The sequence below is a fragment of the Narcine bancroftii genome, chromosome 4, assembly GCF_036971445.1.
Source record: "Narcine bancroftii isolate sNarBan1 chromosome 4, sNarBan1.hap1, whole genome shotgun sequence".
NCBI lineage: Eukaryota > Metazoa > Chordata > Chondrichthyes > Torpediniformes > Narcinidae > Narcine > Narcine bancroftii.
This window is the reverse complement of record NC_091472.1, coordinates 128,672,144-128,685,570: the sequence shown is the minus strand read 5'-3', so window position 1 is coordinate 128,685,570 and position 13,427 is coordinate 128,672,144. Positions and strand designations below refer to the sequence as shown.

Here is a 13,427-nt window from a genome sequence, read left to right as displayed (position 1 = left end):
TCTCCTTAATCTCTCCCTGTAATCCAGATGCTGTAACATCCTTGTAAATCTTCTTTGCACCCTCTCCACCTTATCTATATCCTTTCTATAATTTGGAGACCAGAACTGAGCACGGTACTCCACAAACCTGGCCTCACCAATGCCTTAAACAGCCGCAGCATCACTTCCCAGCTCCTATACTCTATGCTATGATTTATGAAGGCCAGCATACCATATGCCTTCTTAACCACCCTGTCTACATGGAGGTCCACTTTCAGTGACCTCTGTACCATAACCCCTAGATCCCTCTGTTCTTCTGCGTACCTCAATGCTCTCCTTTTAACTGCATATGTCCTATTTTGGTTATTTTTACCTAAATGTAGCACCTCACACTTGTCTACATTGACTTCCATCTGTTACCTTTCAGCCCACTCTTCCAAACAAACCAAATCCTTCTGTAATCCAAGAAAACCTTCCTCACAATCCACCACTCCCCCTATTTTCATATAATCCACATATTTGCTTACCCGGTTAACCACACCCTCGTCAAAATCATTGATATAAATGATAAACAATAAGGGACCCAGTACTGATCCCTGAGGCACCCCGCTTGTCACAGGCTTCCAACCTGACAGACAGTTGTCCACCATGACTCTCTGGTGTCTATCTTCCAGCCATCTCTGAACCCATGCCACAATCTCTCTACTAATCCCTAGTGACTGAACTTTCCTTATTAACCTTCCATAAAATAATTTCTGGCTCCAATGATTTAGAACTCTGTAAAAATCATGCCCAGAACTTGGCATTTGGAAATGTTTTCTCAGTGAACTTGACCTTGGAAATCACAGATTCCTATCATAATTAGAAGAATGAGGAAAGGTAAACAGCATCAACATCAGGGTCATTGATCTATATTTCTAACATTCTATTTCCACCCCTCTGTTTCCCCTCCACTGTTTCTACCCCTCTGTTTACACAACTCTGTTTCTACCCCTCTGTTTCTGCACCTCTGTTTCTGCACCTCTGTTTCCCCTCCATTGTTTTCCCCCCTGTTTCTCCACCTCTGTTCCCATCCCTCTTATTCCACCCTTCTGTTTCCTGACCTCTTTTTATACCCCTCTTTTTCTAAACCTCTGTTTCCACCCCTAAGTTTCCAGAGCTCTGCTTCCCCACCTCTGTTTCTACTCCTCTCTTTCCAACCCTCAGTTTCCCCACCTCTGTTTCTCATCCACTGTTTCTACCTCTCTGTTTCCAATCCTCTCTTTTCACACCTCGGTTTCTAACCCTCTGTTCCTACCCTTCATTTCCACTCCACCGTTTCTACCCCTCTGTTTCTACCCCTCTGATTTCACTCCTCTGTTTCCCCACCTCTGTTTCAACCCCTCTGTTTCCACCCCTCTCTATCCATTCCTCTGTTTCTGCCCATCTGTTTCTGCCCATCTGTTTCTGCCCATCTGTTTCTGCCCATCTGTTTCTGCCCATCTGTTTCTGCCCATCTGTTTCTGCCCATCTGTTTCTGCCCATCTGTTTCTGCCCATCTGTTTCTGCCCATCTGTTTCTGCCCATCTGTTTCTGCCCATCTGTTTCTGCCCATCTGTTTCTGCCCATCTGTTTCTGCCCATCTGTTTCTGCCCATCTGTTTCTGCCCATCTGTTTCTGCCCATCTGTTTCTGCCCATCTGTTTCTGCCCATCTGTTTCTGCCCATCTGTTTCTGCCCATCTGTTTCTGCCCATCTGTTTCTGCCCATCTGTTTCTGCCCATCTGTTTCTGCCCATCTGTTTCTACCTACCTGGTTTCACCCCTCTGTTTCCCCACCAATGTTTTACCCATCTCTTTCTACCATTCTGTTTCTACCCCTCTGTTTCTAAACCTCTGTTTCCACCCATATGTTTCCAGAGCTCTGCTTCTCCACCTCTGTTTTTACCCCTCTGTTTCCCCACCTCTGTTTCCCCTGCACTGTTTCTACACCCCTGCTTAAACCATTCCATTTTCCACCCCTCTGTTTCCAACCTTCTGATTCCACCCACCTGATTCCTCACCTCTATTTCAACCCCTCTGTATCTACCCCTCTGATTCCAGCACTCTGTTCCCAACCCTCTGTCTCCAGTCCTCTGTTTCCGCACATTTGTTTCTACCCATCTGAGTTTAGCAATCTGTTTCCACCTCTCTGTTTCCCCTCCACTGTTTCTACTCCTCTGTTTCCACCCCTCTGTTTCTACCCCTGTTTCTACCCCTACATTTCCACCCCTCTGATTCCACCCCTTTGTTTAACCACCTCTGTTTCTACCTCTCTGTTTCGACCCCACGTCTTCCACACCTGTGTTTCCAATCATCTGTTTCCCCACCACTCTTTCTACACCTCTCTCTCTACCCCTCTGATTCCAACCCTCTGTTTCCAGCACTCTGTTTCCAACCCTCTGTTTCCCCACCTCTGTTTCTACCCATCTGTTTCTACCCCTCTGTTTTCCCACCTCTTTTTCTACGCCTGTTTCTATTCTTCTGTTCCACCATCTGTTTCCACCCCTACATTTCCACCCCTACATTTCCACCCCTGATTCCACCCCTACATTTCCACCCCTACATTTCCACCCCTACATTTCCACCCCTACATTTCCACCCCTCTGTTTCCCCACCTCTGTTTCTACTCCTCTTTCTACCTTTCTGTTTCGACCCCACATCTTCCACACCTGTGTTTCCAATCATTTGTTTCCCCACCACTCTTTCTACCCCTCTGTCTCTACCCATCTGTTTCCACCCCTCTGTTTCCCCTCCACTGTTTCTACCCCTCTGTTTACACAACTCTGTTTCCAACCCTCTGATTCCACCCACCTGTTTCCACACCTTTTTCAACACCTGTTTCCATCACACATTTCCCTACCTCTGTTTTTACCCCTCTGTTTCCATCCCTCTGATTCCACACCTCTGTATCCTCACCTATTTTTCCCCTCCTTCCAAGTCAGGGGCAGTGGCAGACCATGGGGCAGAAGGGACCATCAGGGCCCATTGGGGAAGCGGGAGCCATCAGCGGGGTCTGGCAGGGCAGCTAGGACCATCGGAGCTGTCAGTGGGGGCCGTCGGGGCTGCAGGAGCTGGCAGGGCAGTCGGGGGAGTGGGGCGGCCAGTGCAGTCTGGGACAGCCACACCAGGCCACTTTGGCCTTCGGGGCCATTCTCTGCAGCTCAAAAATTGACCATTGCTCTGCCGCATATTTTTGACAGGTTGTGCTACAGCACCAGTCTCCCCAACTCCGTTGGATTCGGAGAGTGCTACGAGGCGCCTCTGGATATGAATGGTACGCTGGAGGAGGCATTTAGGGCTGCTATCTGAAAAGTAAGTTTCCATTTTTCCATCCCTCCGTAGTCGGCCTCAAGGTAGAGGCCCAACATGAAATGGCCTACAGTTGCCTCACCCTCCTTTTCAAATGCTGCTTCTTTTGGATGAAACAACCCTGCATCGTTTGAATAATTCCCAGAAACTCCTGCTCTACCGTCTTCCCTGATAGGATCACTTCCAATCAACTTTGGCCAGCTCCTCTCTCATTCCTCCATAGTTACCTTTACTCAATTATTACCAATGCATCTCATTTTAGCTTTTCCCTCTCAAACTGCAGAGTGAATTCTTTCATACTGTGATTACTACCTGCAAATGATTATTTTACCTTAAGCTCCCTCACCAAATCTAGAATCCCTTTTTAACCTAGTGGGCTCAACTGCAAGTTGCTCTAAAAAGTCATATAGTGGGCATTCCATGTTTCTTAGTTTGGTCTACACATACGAATGTAGTTCCTTTCTGAGTAAGATACTAAACACTTCTGAATTTTACCTTCCAGATGTGAAAATCCATCCATTTCCACTATGGCTATTCTTTCCAAAACCAGATATCTCCAAAGGATTCTGAAAGTTTGAACCCTTGTATTTTTTTTAACCAGAGGAGCAAGAAAGAAACAAGAGTGAAACATTTAACTACACGGGCTCTCTGTAACTATATGAAAAGTGTTTACAGATGATTAGTGCTTTAACTGTGAAGGCTTAAATGCTACTTTCTGGGTTAAATGAACATGAGTTGTATTTTCACAAGATAAAGGAACAGAAGCAGGCCACTAGGCCCATCAAGTCTGTTCCGTGACTCTACACTAAGCTGAACTATGCTCACACCTAGTTCCAATTTCCAGCATTTTCCCCATATCCCTTGATACCCTTACTAATGAGATACTTATCCATTTCCTGTTTAAATACTCTCAGTGATCTGGCCTCAGATCCACAACCCTCTGACTATAGAAGTTCTTATTCCTCTCTGTTTTAATTGGATACCTTCTGATTTTAAGACTATGACCCCTTGTCCTCGAGGGAAACGTCAAGGGAAACATCTTATCTGCATTCGCTCTGTCAAAACCTTTCAATATTCAAAATGTCTCTATGAGATCCCCCCTCATTCTCCTATATTCCTACAAATACAACCCAAGAGCTCCCAAATGCTCCTCGTATGTTAGGTCCTGCATTCCAGGAATCATCCTAGTAAATCTCTGTACCCTCTCCAACAACATCACATCTTTTCTAAGGGACCCAAAACTGTACACAGTTCTCCAAATGGGGTCTCACCAGTGCCCCATAGAGTCTCATTAACATCTCTCTACTCTTATACACTTTTCCTCTTGAAATGAATGCTAGCATAGCATTAACCTTCTTCACTACCAATCCCACCTGGGCATTAACTTTTAGATTACTCTACATGAGGACACCCAGGTCTCCTTGCACCTCCGAGGATTGAATTTTCTCCCATCCAAATAGTTTCTGCCTGTTTATTTCCACTGCCAAAATGTAGAACTGAAGACTTCTCAACATTGTACTTCATCGTGCCCCATCTGTCTATATCACTCTGCAATTTTATGGTTTCTTCAACACTTCCTGTTCCACCACCTATCTTGGTGTCATCTGCAAATTTGGCCACAGAACCATACATTCCACAATCCAAATCGTTAATATAAATTCTAAACAGCAGTGGTCACAAGAACAACCAACCCCTGCAGAACACCACTTGTTACAGGCAGCCAACCTGAACGGGATCCCTTAATTTCAACCCTTTGATTTCTGCCTATCAACCAATTTTCTATCTAGTCTAATAGCGTCCCTGTAATTCCAATCGAAAGCCTTTTGAAAATCCAAATATATAACATCCACAGCCTCCCCTTTGTCTATCCAACCTGAGATTTCTTCAAAAAACTCTAATAGGTTGGTCAGGCAGGATCTACCCTTTTAAAAAACCATGCTGACTAGGACCTATCCTGTCATGCATTTCCAAGTATTTCATAACTTCATCCTTGAGGATTGACTCTAAATATTCCCAACCACCAACATCAGACTTATCGGTCTATGGTTTCCTTTTTTCTGTTTCCCACATTTCACATTTGCAACCTTCTAATCCCCTGGAACCATGCCAGAGACTATTGATTTCTGGAAGATTGTCATCAATGGATCTACAATCTCCAAAGCCACCTCTTTCAAAACCCATGGGTATACCTTGTCCAGTCTGGGAGATTTATCTATCTTTAATCCATTCAATTTACCTAGCCCAATTTCTCTAGTAATCTTAACTGTATCCAACTCTACTCCCTGAAGCCTCTGTCTGTCAGGGATATTACTAATGTCTTCCTCATTGAATACTGTCATAAAATATTGATTTAATTCTCTGCCATTTCTTTATAACCCATTATAATTTCCCCAGCATCATTTTCTATCGGTCCTATGTCAACACGTGTCTCTCTTTTATTCTTTATATATTTTTTAAAATCTATTATTTTTTATATTGTTTGCCAATCTCCTTTCATAACTCATTTGACTTTCTTTATTTCTTTCTGTAAGTTTCGAAAGGAATACCAGTCCTGAATTCTTATATTCCCTCCCCTTTGTTTTTATCTTAGCTTTCACTTCTTTTGTTAGCCACATTGGTACCATCTTTCCTTTGACTAATTTCCTTTTCCTTGGAATATATCTATTCTGCATGCCTTTTATTGTTTGCAAAAATATCCTCCAATCCTGCTCTTCTTCCGATTAGTTTGCTTTTCCAGTCGACTTGAGCCAGTTCTTTCCTCATACCACCATAATTTCCTTTATTCAACTGAAAAATCAATACATCCAATAACATTTTTACCTTTTCAAATTTGACATTGAATTCGACCATGTTGTGGTCACTACTTCCTAGAGGTTCTAAGACTTATAACTCCTTCTCATAGTCCACTTCCTGGCTGCTTTTGGGGGCCTGTATACAACTGCTAATGTGATCTTTTTACCATTGGTATTTCTTAATTCAACCCATACTGATTCTACCACTTTAGACCCCATGTCCCTTCTTTGTATTGATTTAATGTCTTTACTGATCATCAGAGCCCCCCCTCCAGCTCTACCCTCCTGCCTATCTTTCCTATAGACTGTGTATCCTCGGATATTGAGCTCCCAATCGCACGCCTCATTGAGCAGCCATGTTTCAGTAATGGCCATGATGTCATACCTTTTGAGTTGAATCTGACCAACCAGGTCATCTACTTTGTTTCTAATGCTACATGCATTTAAGTATTGTGCCCATAAGCCCATTATCGATGTCATTTGTGCTGTATTCCTGTTGAACAGCTCTTTCTCCTGTCTGCTCACCTGCCTTTCCTTCATATCGTTATTGGCCATCTCTACTATTAATTTCTACCTCTGTTGTAACTCCCTGTCTCATTGCTATCCTATTTTCTTTGCTCTCATTTTGATTTCCCTCTGCCTGCAAAGCTAGTTTAAACTCTCCCCAATGACTCTAGCAAACTTTCCTGCCAGGATATTGGTCCCTTTCCAGTTTAGGCGCAGCCCATCCTCTTTTTTTAAAAGAGGTCTGACCTTCCCCAGAAGTGATCCCAATGATCTAGGAATCTGAAACCTTTCCCCCTAGACCAACTCTTTAGCCATGCATTCATCTGCCATAACTTCCTATTTGTACCCTGTCTAGCATGTGGCACAGGCAGCAATCTGGAGATTACCACCCTCGAGGTCCTGTCTTTTAACTTTCTACCTAACTCCCTATATTCCCTCTTGAGGACATTGTCTCTACTTCTGTGTATGTCATTGGTCCCCACATGGATCACGACATCCGGCTGCTCTCCCTCCTTTCCAGAATGCTGCTGAGATTATTTGAGACATCCCTGACCCTGGCACCTGGGAGGCAACATACAATCCTGGAGTCTCTATGCATTCCAGCAAACTTCCTGTTTGCCCTCCTAACCAATGAGTCCCCTATTACTAATGTTCTCCTCTCCTCTCAGCCCTTCCCTTCTGAGCTGAGGAGTCAATCTCTGTGCTAGAGACTTGACCGTCTCGACTCGACCCTGGTAGATCATCCCCACAAACAGTATCCAAAACAGCATACATATTGTCAGCAAGAATGTCCACAGGGGTAACTCTGCATTACTGGTCCCTTCCTTTAAACTCCTCCCCTGACAGTCACCCATGTATCTGCATCCTGCCTATTTGGGGTGACTGCCTCTCTGTAATTCCTTTCTGTGACTGCCTCAGCCTCCTGATTAACCTGAAGTTTGTCCAGTTCCAGCTCCAGTTGCTGAACTCGGTAACCAAGGAGCTGGAGCTGAATGCACTTCCTGCTGGTGTGGTTGTCTGGGACACGTATACTGTCCCAGATTTCCCACATCCTGCAGCTGGAACAATCCACAGCCTTAGCTGACTCCATTAACTTGTCAAATAATACCCTTGACCAGACTTACTTTCTCCCCTTACCTTGGTTGCAGCAGTTGCTCTCCTCAGCCTCTGTTTGCCGAAGCCTCTCGAGCCAAAGCCTCAGAGCCCCACTCCTTCTCTGTGCCACTCACTCTCTGGGCCACTCCTCTCTGGCTGCTCCTTTACTTTACCCTTGATCAATTAACCCTGTCACTCTCTCCTCGCCCCTCCCCGTCTGGACATTGCCAAACTCCGACTCCTTCTACGCTGACTCCTCGCTCAAACCAACTAGTTCTGAGCCCTGGTAAGTCCCTGTATTTAAGTCCTTAAATACCTGCATGAGTCTAAGTAGAACCAGGTGACCTTGGACGTGATAAAATCTCTATTGCAATTCTGCAAGCTTAACCATTACTATATCTTGTATAGCTTATAGAGAATAATTACCTAAGATCAAAGACACTTGAACAACACCAACTCTGGCACAGTAAAGAGGAGCACTCTTGAAGGAGAAGCCCCAATATTTGACACTGCATCGGGCCTAGGAATTCTGCAAACTGCCTTCTTCTGTGATCTTTTGCCGATGGGAGAGCTGGTGCAGAGGAAACCAAAGCAGACATAGAGAGAACATACAAACTCCTTACAGACAGGTCCAAATTTGATCCTGGGTCGCTAGTACTGTAATAGTATTGTGCTAATTGACTATGTAAAGCGGGATCTTGGGGTGAAAGTTCATAGCTCTTTGAAAGTAGGGGTGGGGGCAGGTAAAGTTCAGTTTCCTTTATAGGCAAGTCACATTGTTTTATGCAGCTGTATTGATAAGGCCATATTTGAAGTATTGTGTGAAGTTCTAGTTGCTGTCTCACATGAAAAATTTAAGGACTTTGGAGAAGATGAGGAAGAGGTTTGCCTGGATTAGAGCATATTAGCTATGGGAAGATAAACAAATTTGCATTATTTTCTCTGGAGCATTCATGGCTGGTACATAATGTTTATCTTCCCTAATGCTTACCGCTACCTAATAGAAGTGAATATTGACTCTATTTCCGAGGATGAAAATGTTAAGTTCTAGATCAGTGATTTTTCAAACTTTTTCTTACCACTCAGATACCACTTTAAGTAATCCCTATGCCATCAGTGATTAGTAAGGGATTACTTAAGGTGGTATCTGAATGGGGGAAAAAGGTTGAGAATCACTGCTCCAGAACCAATTGTTACTGAAATATTTTGCTTTAGAAAAATTGTCATTGGCCCATTTCCTTTGGAGTTATGAAACCGTGCACATAACGAGTCAATTAGGTACGATTAAAACAGTGGTTTCAAACTTTTTCTTTCCACTCACATACCATCTTAAGCAATCCCTTACTAATCCTATGCCGTAGGTGCTCTTTGGAATACTTAAAGTGGTACGTGAGTGGAAATAAAACATTTGGAAACCACTGTTCTAGACATAGTGGCTTTAAAGTGAGAGGGGAAAAGTTTGAAGGGTGTTTACATGGCATTATATTTTTTTAAAGAGTGGTATGTGCTTGGAATCCAGTGTTGGGGAGAGAGTGGAAATACAATGGCAACATTTCAGAAGCATTTCAACAGGCAACAAAGATGGATGGATGGATTGTGGACTGTGTGCATGTACATGGTATTAGATTAAATTGGCATTGTATAGATATCAATGGCTGAAAAGCCTGTTCCTATTACAATATAATGTATGGTCTAACGATGATAAATCAAACAGACCCTTGTTACCAACTGTACAGAATAAAATATTCACAAACATCTCTGAAAACCAAACCCAAGCTGAAGCTTACACTCTAAACTTTATTGTTTAATCAGAATAAAACTTTTTTTAACATTCTGAGCGCATCATGTTTCACAGTTTATTTCAGGCAACAACATAGAGGGACACTTGCACGTAATGCACCCAGAGGAATTTTAGCCAGCTAGTATTTAGATCTCAAAAATATGCTGCGCCTCAAAAGCCTACAGAAAAAAGTGAATCCAGTAACTGTAAGAAATTCTTTATAGCCAATGTGTTTATGTGAAGGCTTCATGATTTTTTTTTAAAAAAATGAACAACTGTTGCATGCCTTGGTCCTAATTTGAAATCCTATCAATATTTTTACCTGTGATGTCAAGACCTCACCGTAAACAAATTAGAAAGAGGTTAACAATTTTCACAAACTCAGGGTGGAGCAAAATTACAGCTAGGGCACTGCACACAATAGGAATAAAACCCAATAATAATGTAGTTTGGACAATAGTGTATTACAGTAAGTGACTGGTGTAAAATGCCATTTTGTTGTTGATCCATCAGTGGTTTCTTTTTGTTTTGTCATCACATTCTAGATGCCAGCCCATATGTTTTCTGAATTAATTCTGATCTTTGCTAGATATATGTTCATCTTCTTCTTTGGCTTGGCTTCGCGGACAAAGATTTATGGAGGGGTAATGTCCACGTCAGCTGCAGGCTCGTTTGTGGCTGACAAGTCCGATGCGGGACAGGCAGACACAGTTGCAGCGGTTGCAAGGGAAAATTGGTTGGTTGGGGTTGGGTGTTGGGTTCTTCCTCCTTTGTCTTTTGTCAGTGAGGTGGCCTCTGCAGTCTTCTTCAAAGGAAGTTGCTGCCCGCCGAACTGTGAGGCGGCAAGATGCACGGTTTGAGACGATATCAGCCCACTGGCGGTGGTCAATGTGGCATGCACCAAGAGATTTCTTTAGGCAGTCCTTGTACCTCTTCTTTGGTGCACCTCTGTCTCAGTGGCCAGTGAAGAGCTCGCCATATAACACGATCTTGGGAAGGCGATGGTCCTCCATTCTGGAGACGTGACCCACCCAGCACAGTTCATACAAGAGACCTTTTCTACATTGAAGAATCCTTGTCCTTACTGATGAATCCTGATCAGAAGAGTTAACTTTTTCCTGACTTATTGATACTGGCAATACTCATCAATGAAATATGGCTAGCAAAGCTGAGTGTGGAAAGGCATCCAGTGCCTGGAATTATTCATTAACTAAAGCCAGAATATTCATGAGAAATAAAAGTAAAATATATTGTGCAATGGTGTCCATTCTTTCAGGCCTATTTTATTTTTTCACATCAATCAAATTTAAGTTCACATTTGCTTTTCAATAATGTTGATTATGGATGAATTTCCATAGTCAGTGCAAAGCAAACTGAACCAGAGGGTCTGCTCTTGAGAGTGTGATTAAGGAAATCACTGAATTACCCCACACCTCATCTTAGCAGCCACCCACACTCAGGCCCTGGAATTGATCAGAAAGATGAATGAGAGCCAGCTTCAATTGTTTAATCTGTGAGAGACTGTGGACAAATTGCATATGCAAATTGGAAGCCTTGGAATGCAGTCAGTTTAACTTAAATGTTAATTTATTTGGCAATCATAAATTAAATTGGCTACCACCAGCCAACTCATTTTAATTGGGAGTTGATTGTTAAACAAAACAGCTATGTTGCCTTTCTGCCATTTCTTAATGAGGTGAATTAACTCATGTTTCAGAATAGCTCAGTCACCCACCCATAAGCCAATGGGGTTCTTCACTAGGCTTCTTCAGGTGCATTCTCCATCAAGAATTCAGACCTGTGGAATGGTCATTCAAGTGGTAGCGCTGAAAGACAGCTGCATGGGAGGTGCCTCGGAGCGCACTCCAGCTCCTGTCCCTTCAGGCTGTCAGGGTTGGGGTGGCTAACTGTCAGAGCTGGGGCAGCTGGCACGGGATGTCCCCACACTGATCCCACTGCCCTGTGCTCTCCCCACAGCCCTGTGTCAGTCTACATTGTTGGGTGGCCAGCGCAGGCTGTCAGAGCTGGGGCAGCTGGCGTGGGATGTCCCCACACTGATCCCACTGCCCCGTGCTCTCCCCACAGCCCTGTGTCAGTCTACACTGTGGGGCGGCTGGCGCAGGCTGTCAGAGCTGGGGCGGCCCCTGGTGACCGACACGGGGCTGTGGGAAGAGAGTGGGGCAGTGGGATCAGTGTGAGGACTGACATGGGGCTATGGGGAGGGAGTGGGGCAGTGTGATCAGTGTGGGGATCGACATGGGGCTGTGGGGAGAGTGGGAAAGTGGGATCAGTATGGGGTCTGCCCCAGTGCTGATGACCCACGCCAGGGACAGGGGCAGCGAGAGGGGGGCTGTCAGGCGCTCACCAGCTGATTGTCATCCCCTTCGAAGCCGCTTGGATGCATTCAGGTGCCAAGGGACCTCAGTGCTCTGGTGATTATCCCCCCCTGGAGGGGGGTTACAAAGTTCGCCTCGCATGCGCCTCCTGCGCTTTCAAGTGGCGTCCCAACAGCCGCATATAGACATAATATGGGGCTTTACATCGGGTGATTTTGACCACCTGAAAGTGCCTACTGAAAATGCACATCAGGGTCCAATGATGTCATCTGCACGTGACTCAAATGTAACTCTGATCTAATTGGAGAAGGTGATGCACCATTCACGGCAGGCAGAGGTCATTTGAAGCTTGCTGGTCCAGAGAGACCAGACAGCAGGGATTCCTGACCCAGAGAGAAAAGTTTGGACCTCCTAGATTGAATACTTCAAAGGAATACAGATTCAGGAAGAATGGGAATTCAGCCAAGAAACAAAATGAGAATAAAGTGCAGGGTTCAATCGCGTCTCACGTTGTTACTCACTGTGATTAATTTGGTAACGAAATGATTGCATCAACACAACAGCTCTGGAGGCTCGGATAGGAGTTCAACTCCACATCAAAAATAAGGCTTATTGTTCTACATCCCTTTTCTCTATGAATAACAATTGTAATTTGTGCTTTGCTGAGCAATGAGAGTGGAAAGACATATTTTACTTCAGTGTGGTTTTTGGTGATGGTTGTTGAACAGGTTTCAGCTCCAGGTTTGTACTTCCTTCTTCAGATGCCAATGTAGCCGTCTTGACAACAATGCTTCTCTCTGAAGTCATTCCTGTGGTCTGGCCTCCCCTTGCCCGAGCACTGGTGCTTGGAGACCTGGAGGGATGATTTTTGCTACTGGAGAACTGTCTTACCTCATCAAGCTTCACACCAACAGCCTCGTCCTGAGAAGTTGATTGGAAGAGTTTTGGAGATGAGCAGGGATGCTGAGCATTATCACCATCATGTGCCTGCAGGACCTGGTTGCCAGGCCTCCCAATGCATCTGGTAGCTGGGTCAGTAACAGTCTGGTCTTTCCCATGAGTTTCTGAGTGTCTGATTGCAGCTATGGCTGAAGGTGAGGACACATCATTAAGGGGACCTTCAGGGCTCAGGACATTTCCCATTATGACTCTGACTTCTGGCTCTTTGAGATGTTTGTCTTTCGACAGCTGACTCCCCCGTGGCGAGGGACTACGGCTTTTGCTCTTGTGCTTGGGGCCCACCCGGAAGTTGAGGCCTTGTAGGGACCTGGCTATTGGGATGACTGGGCTCTTACTCCGACTCCTGCTCCTGCTCTTCTTCATTTTACCTGGACTGGGGCTACGGGATTTAGGGCGGATCAGCTTCAAGGTGCTCATCTCTTCTCCGTCAGAGCTGGAATCAGAGCTGTCGGACTTGCTGGAATTGGAGCTCGAGGAGGGCAGAATTATCTGGAGAGAAAACAAAAGTAAATCACCTTTGAATTAGTCACCATGCAGTTCTTGCATTACCTCTTCCTACTCGTGGTCTCTTGCTATTGGAGCAAAATCTGGTTGCTCGTCTGACTCTCTGCTGCTAAGATCAAAGTGTCACATTCTCTATTCTCCGTAGA

At 44.6% G+C, this 13,427-nt stretch overlaps 1 protein-coding gene and 1 long non-coding RNA gene across 6 annotated transcripts in view; one reads left to right on the top strand and one right to left on the bottom strand.

The window, feature by feature from the left end:
- LOC138761145 (uncharacterized) overlaps positions 1-13,427 on the top strand; it is an 83,135-nt gene that overhangs the window by 16,532 nt on the left and 53,176 nt on the right. Inside the window, exons 2-3 of one of the 2 annotated variants that reach the window (XR_011356143.1) lie at positions 3,199-3,310; positions 3,810-9,555. This is a non-coding gene — a long non-coding RNA (uncharacterized lncRNA). Of the gene's footprint in view, positions 1-3,198; positions 3,311-3,809; positions 9,556-13,427 lie in introns of those variants that run through there. The other variant, XR_011356142.1, reaches the window with a different exon arrangement.
- inpp5jb (inositol polyphosphate-5-phosphatase Jb) overlaps positions 9,479-13,427 on the bottom strand; it is a 75,971-nt gene continuing 72,022 nt past the window's right edge. For all 4 annotated transcript variants that reach the window (XM_069932823.1, XM_069932821.1, XM_069932822.1 and 1 more), the window contains one exon: positions 9,479-13,266. In XM_069932823.1, coding sequence (XP_069788924.1) covers positions 12,508-13,266 — 759 coding nt within the window. In that variant the 3' untranslated portion in view covers positions 9,479-12,507. The remainder of the gene's footprint in view (positions 13,267-13,427) is intronic.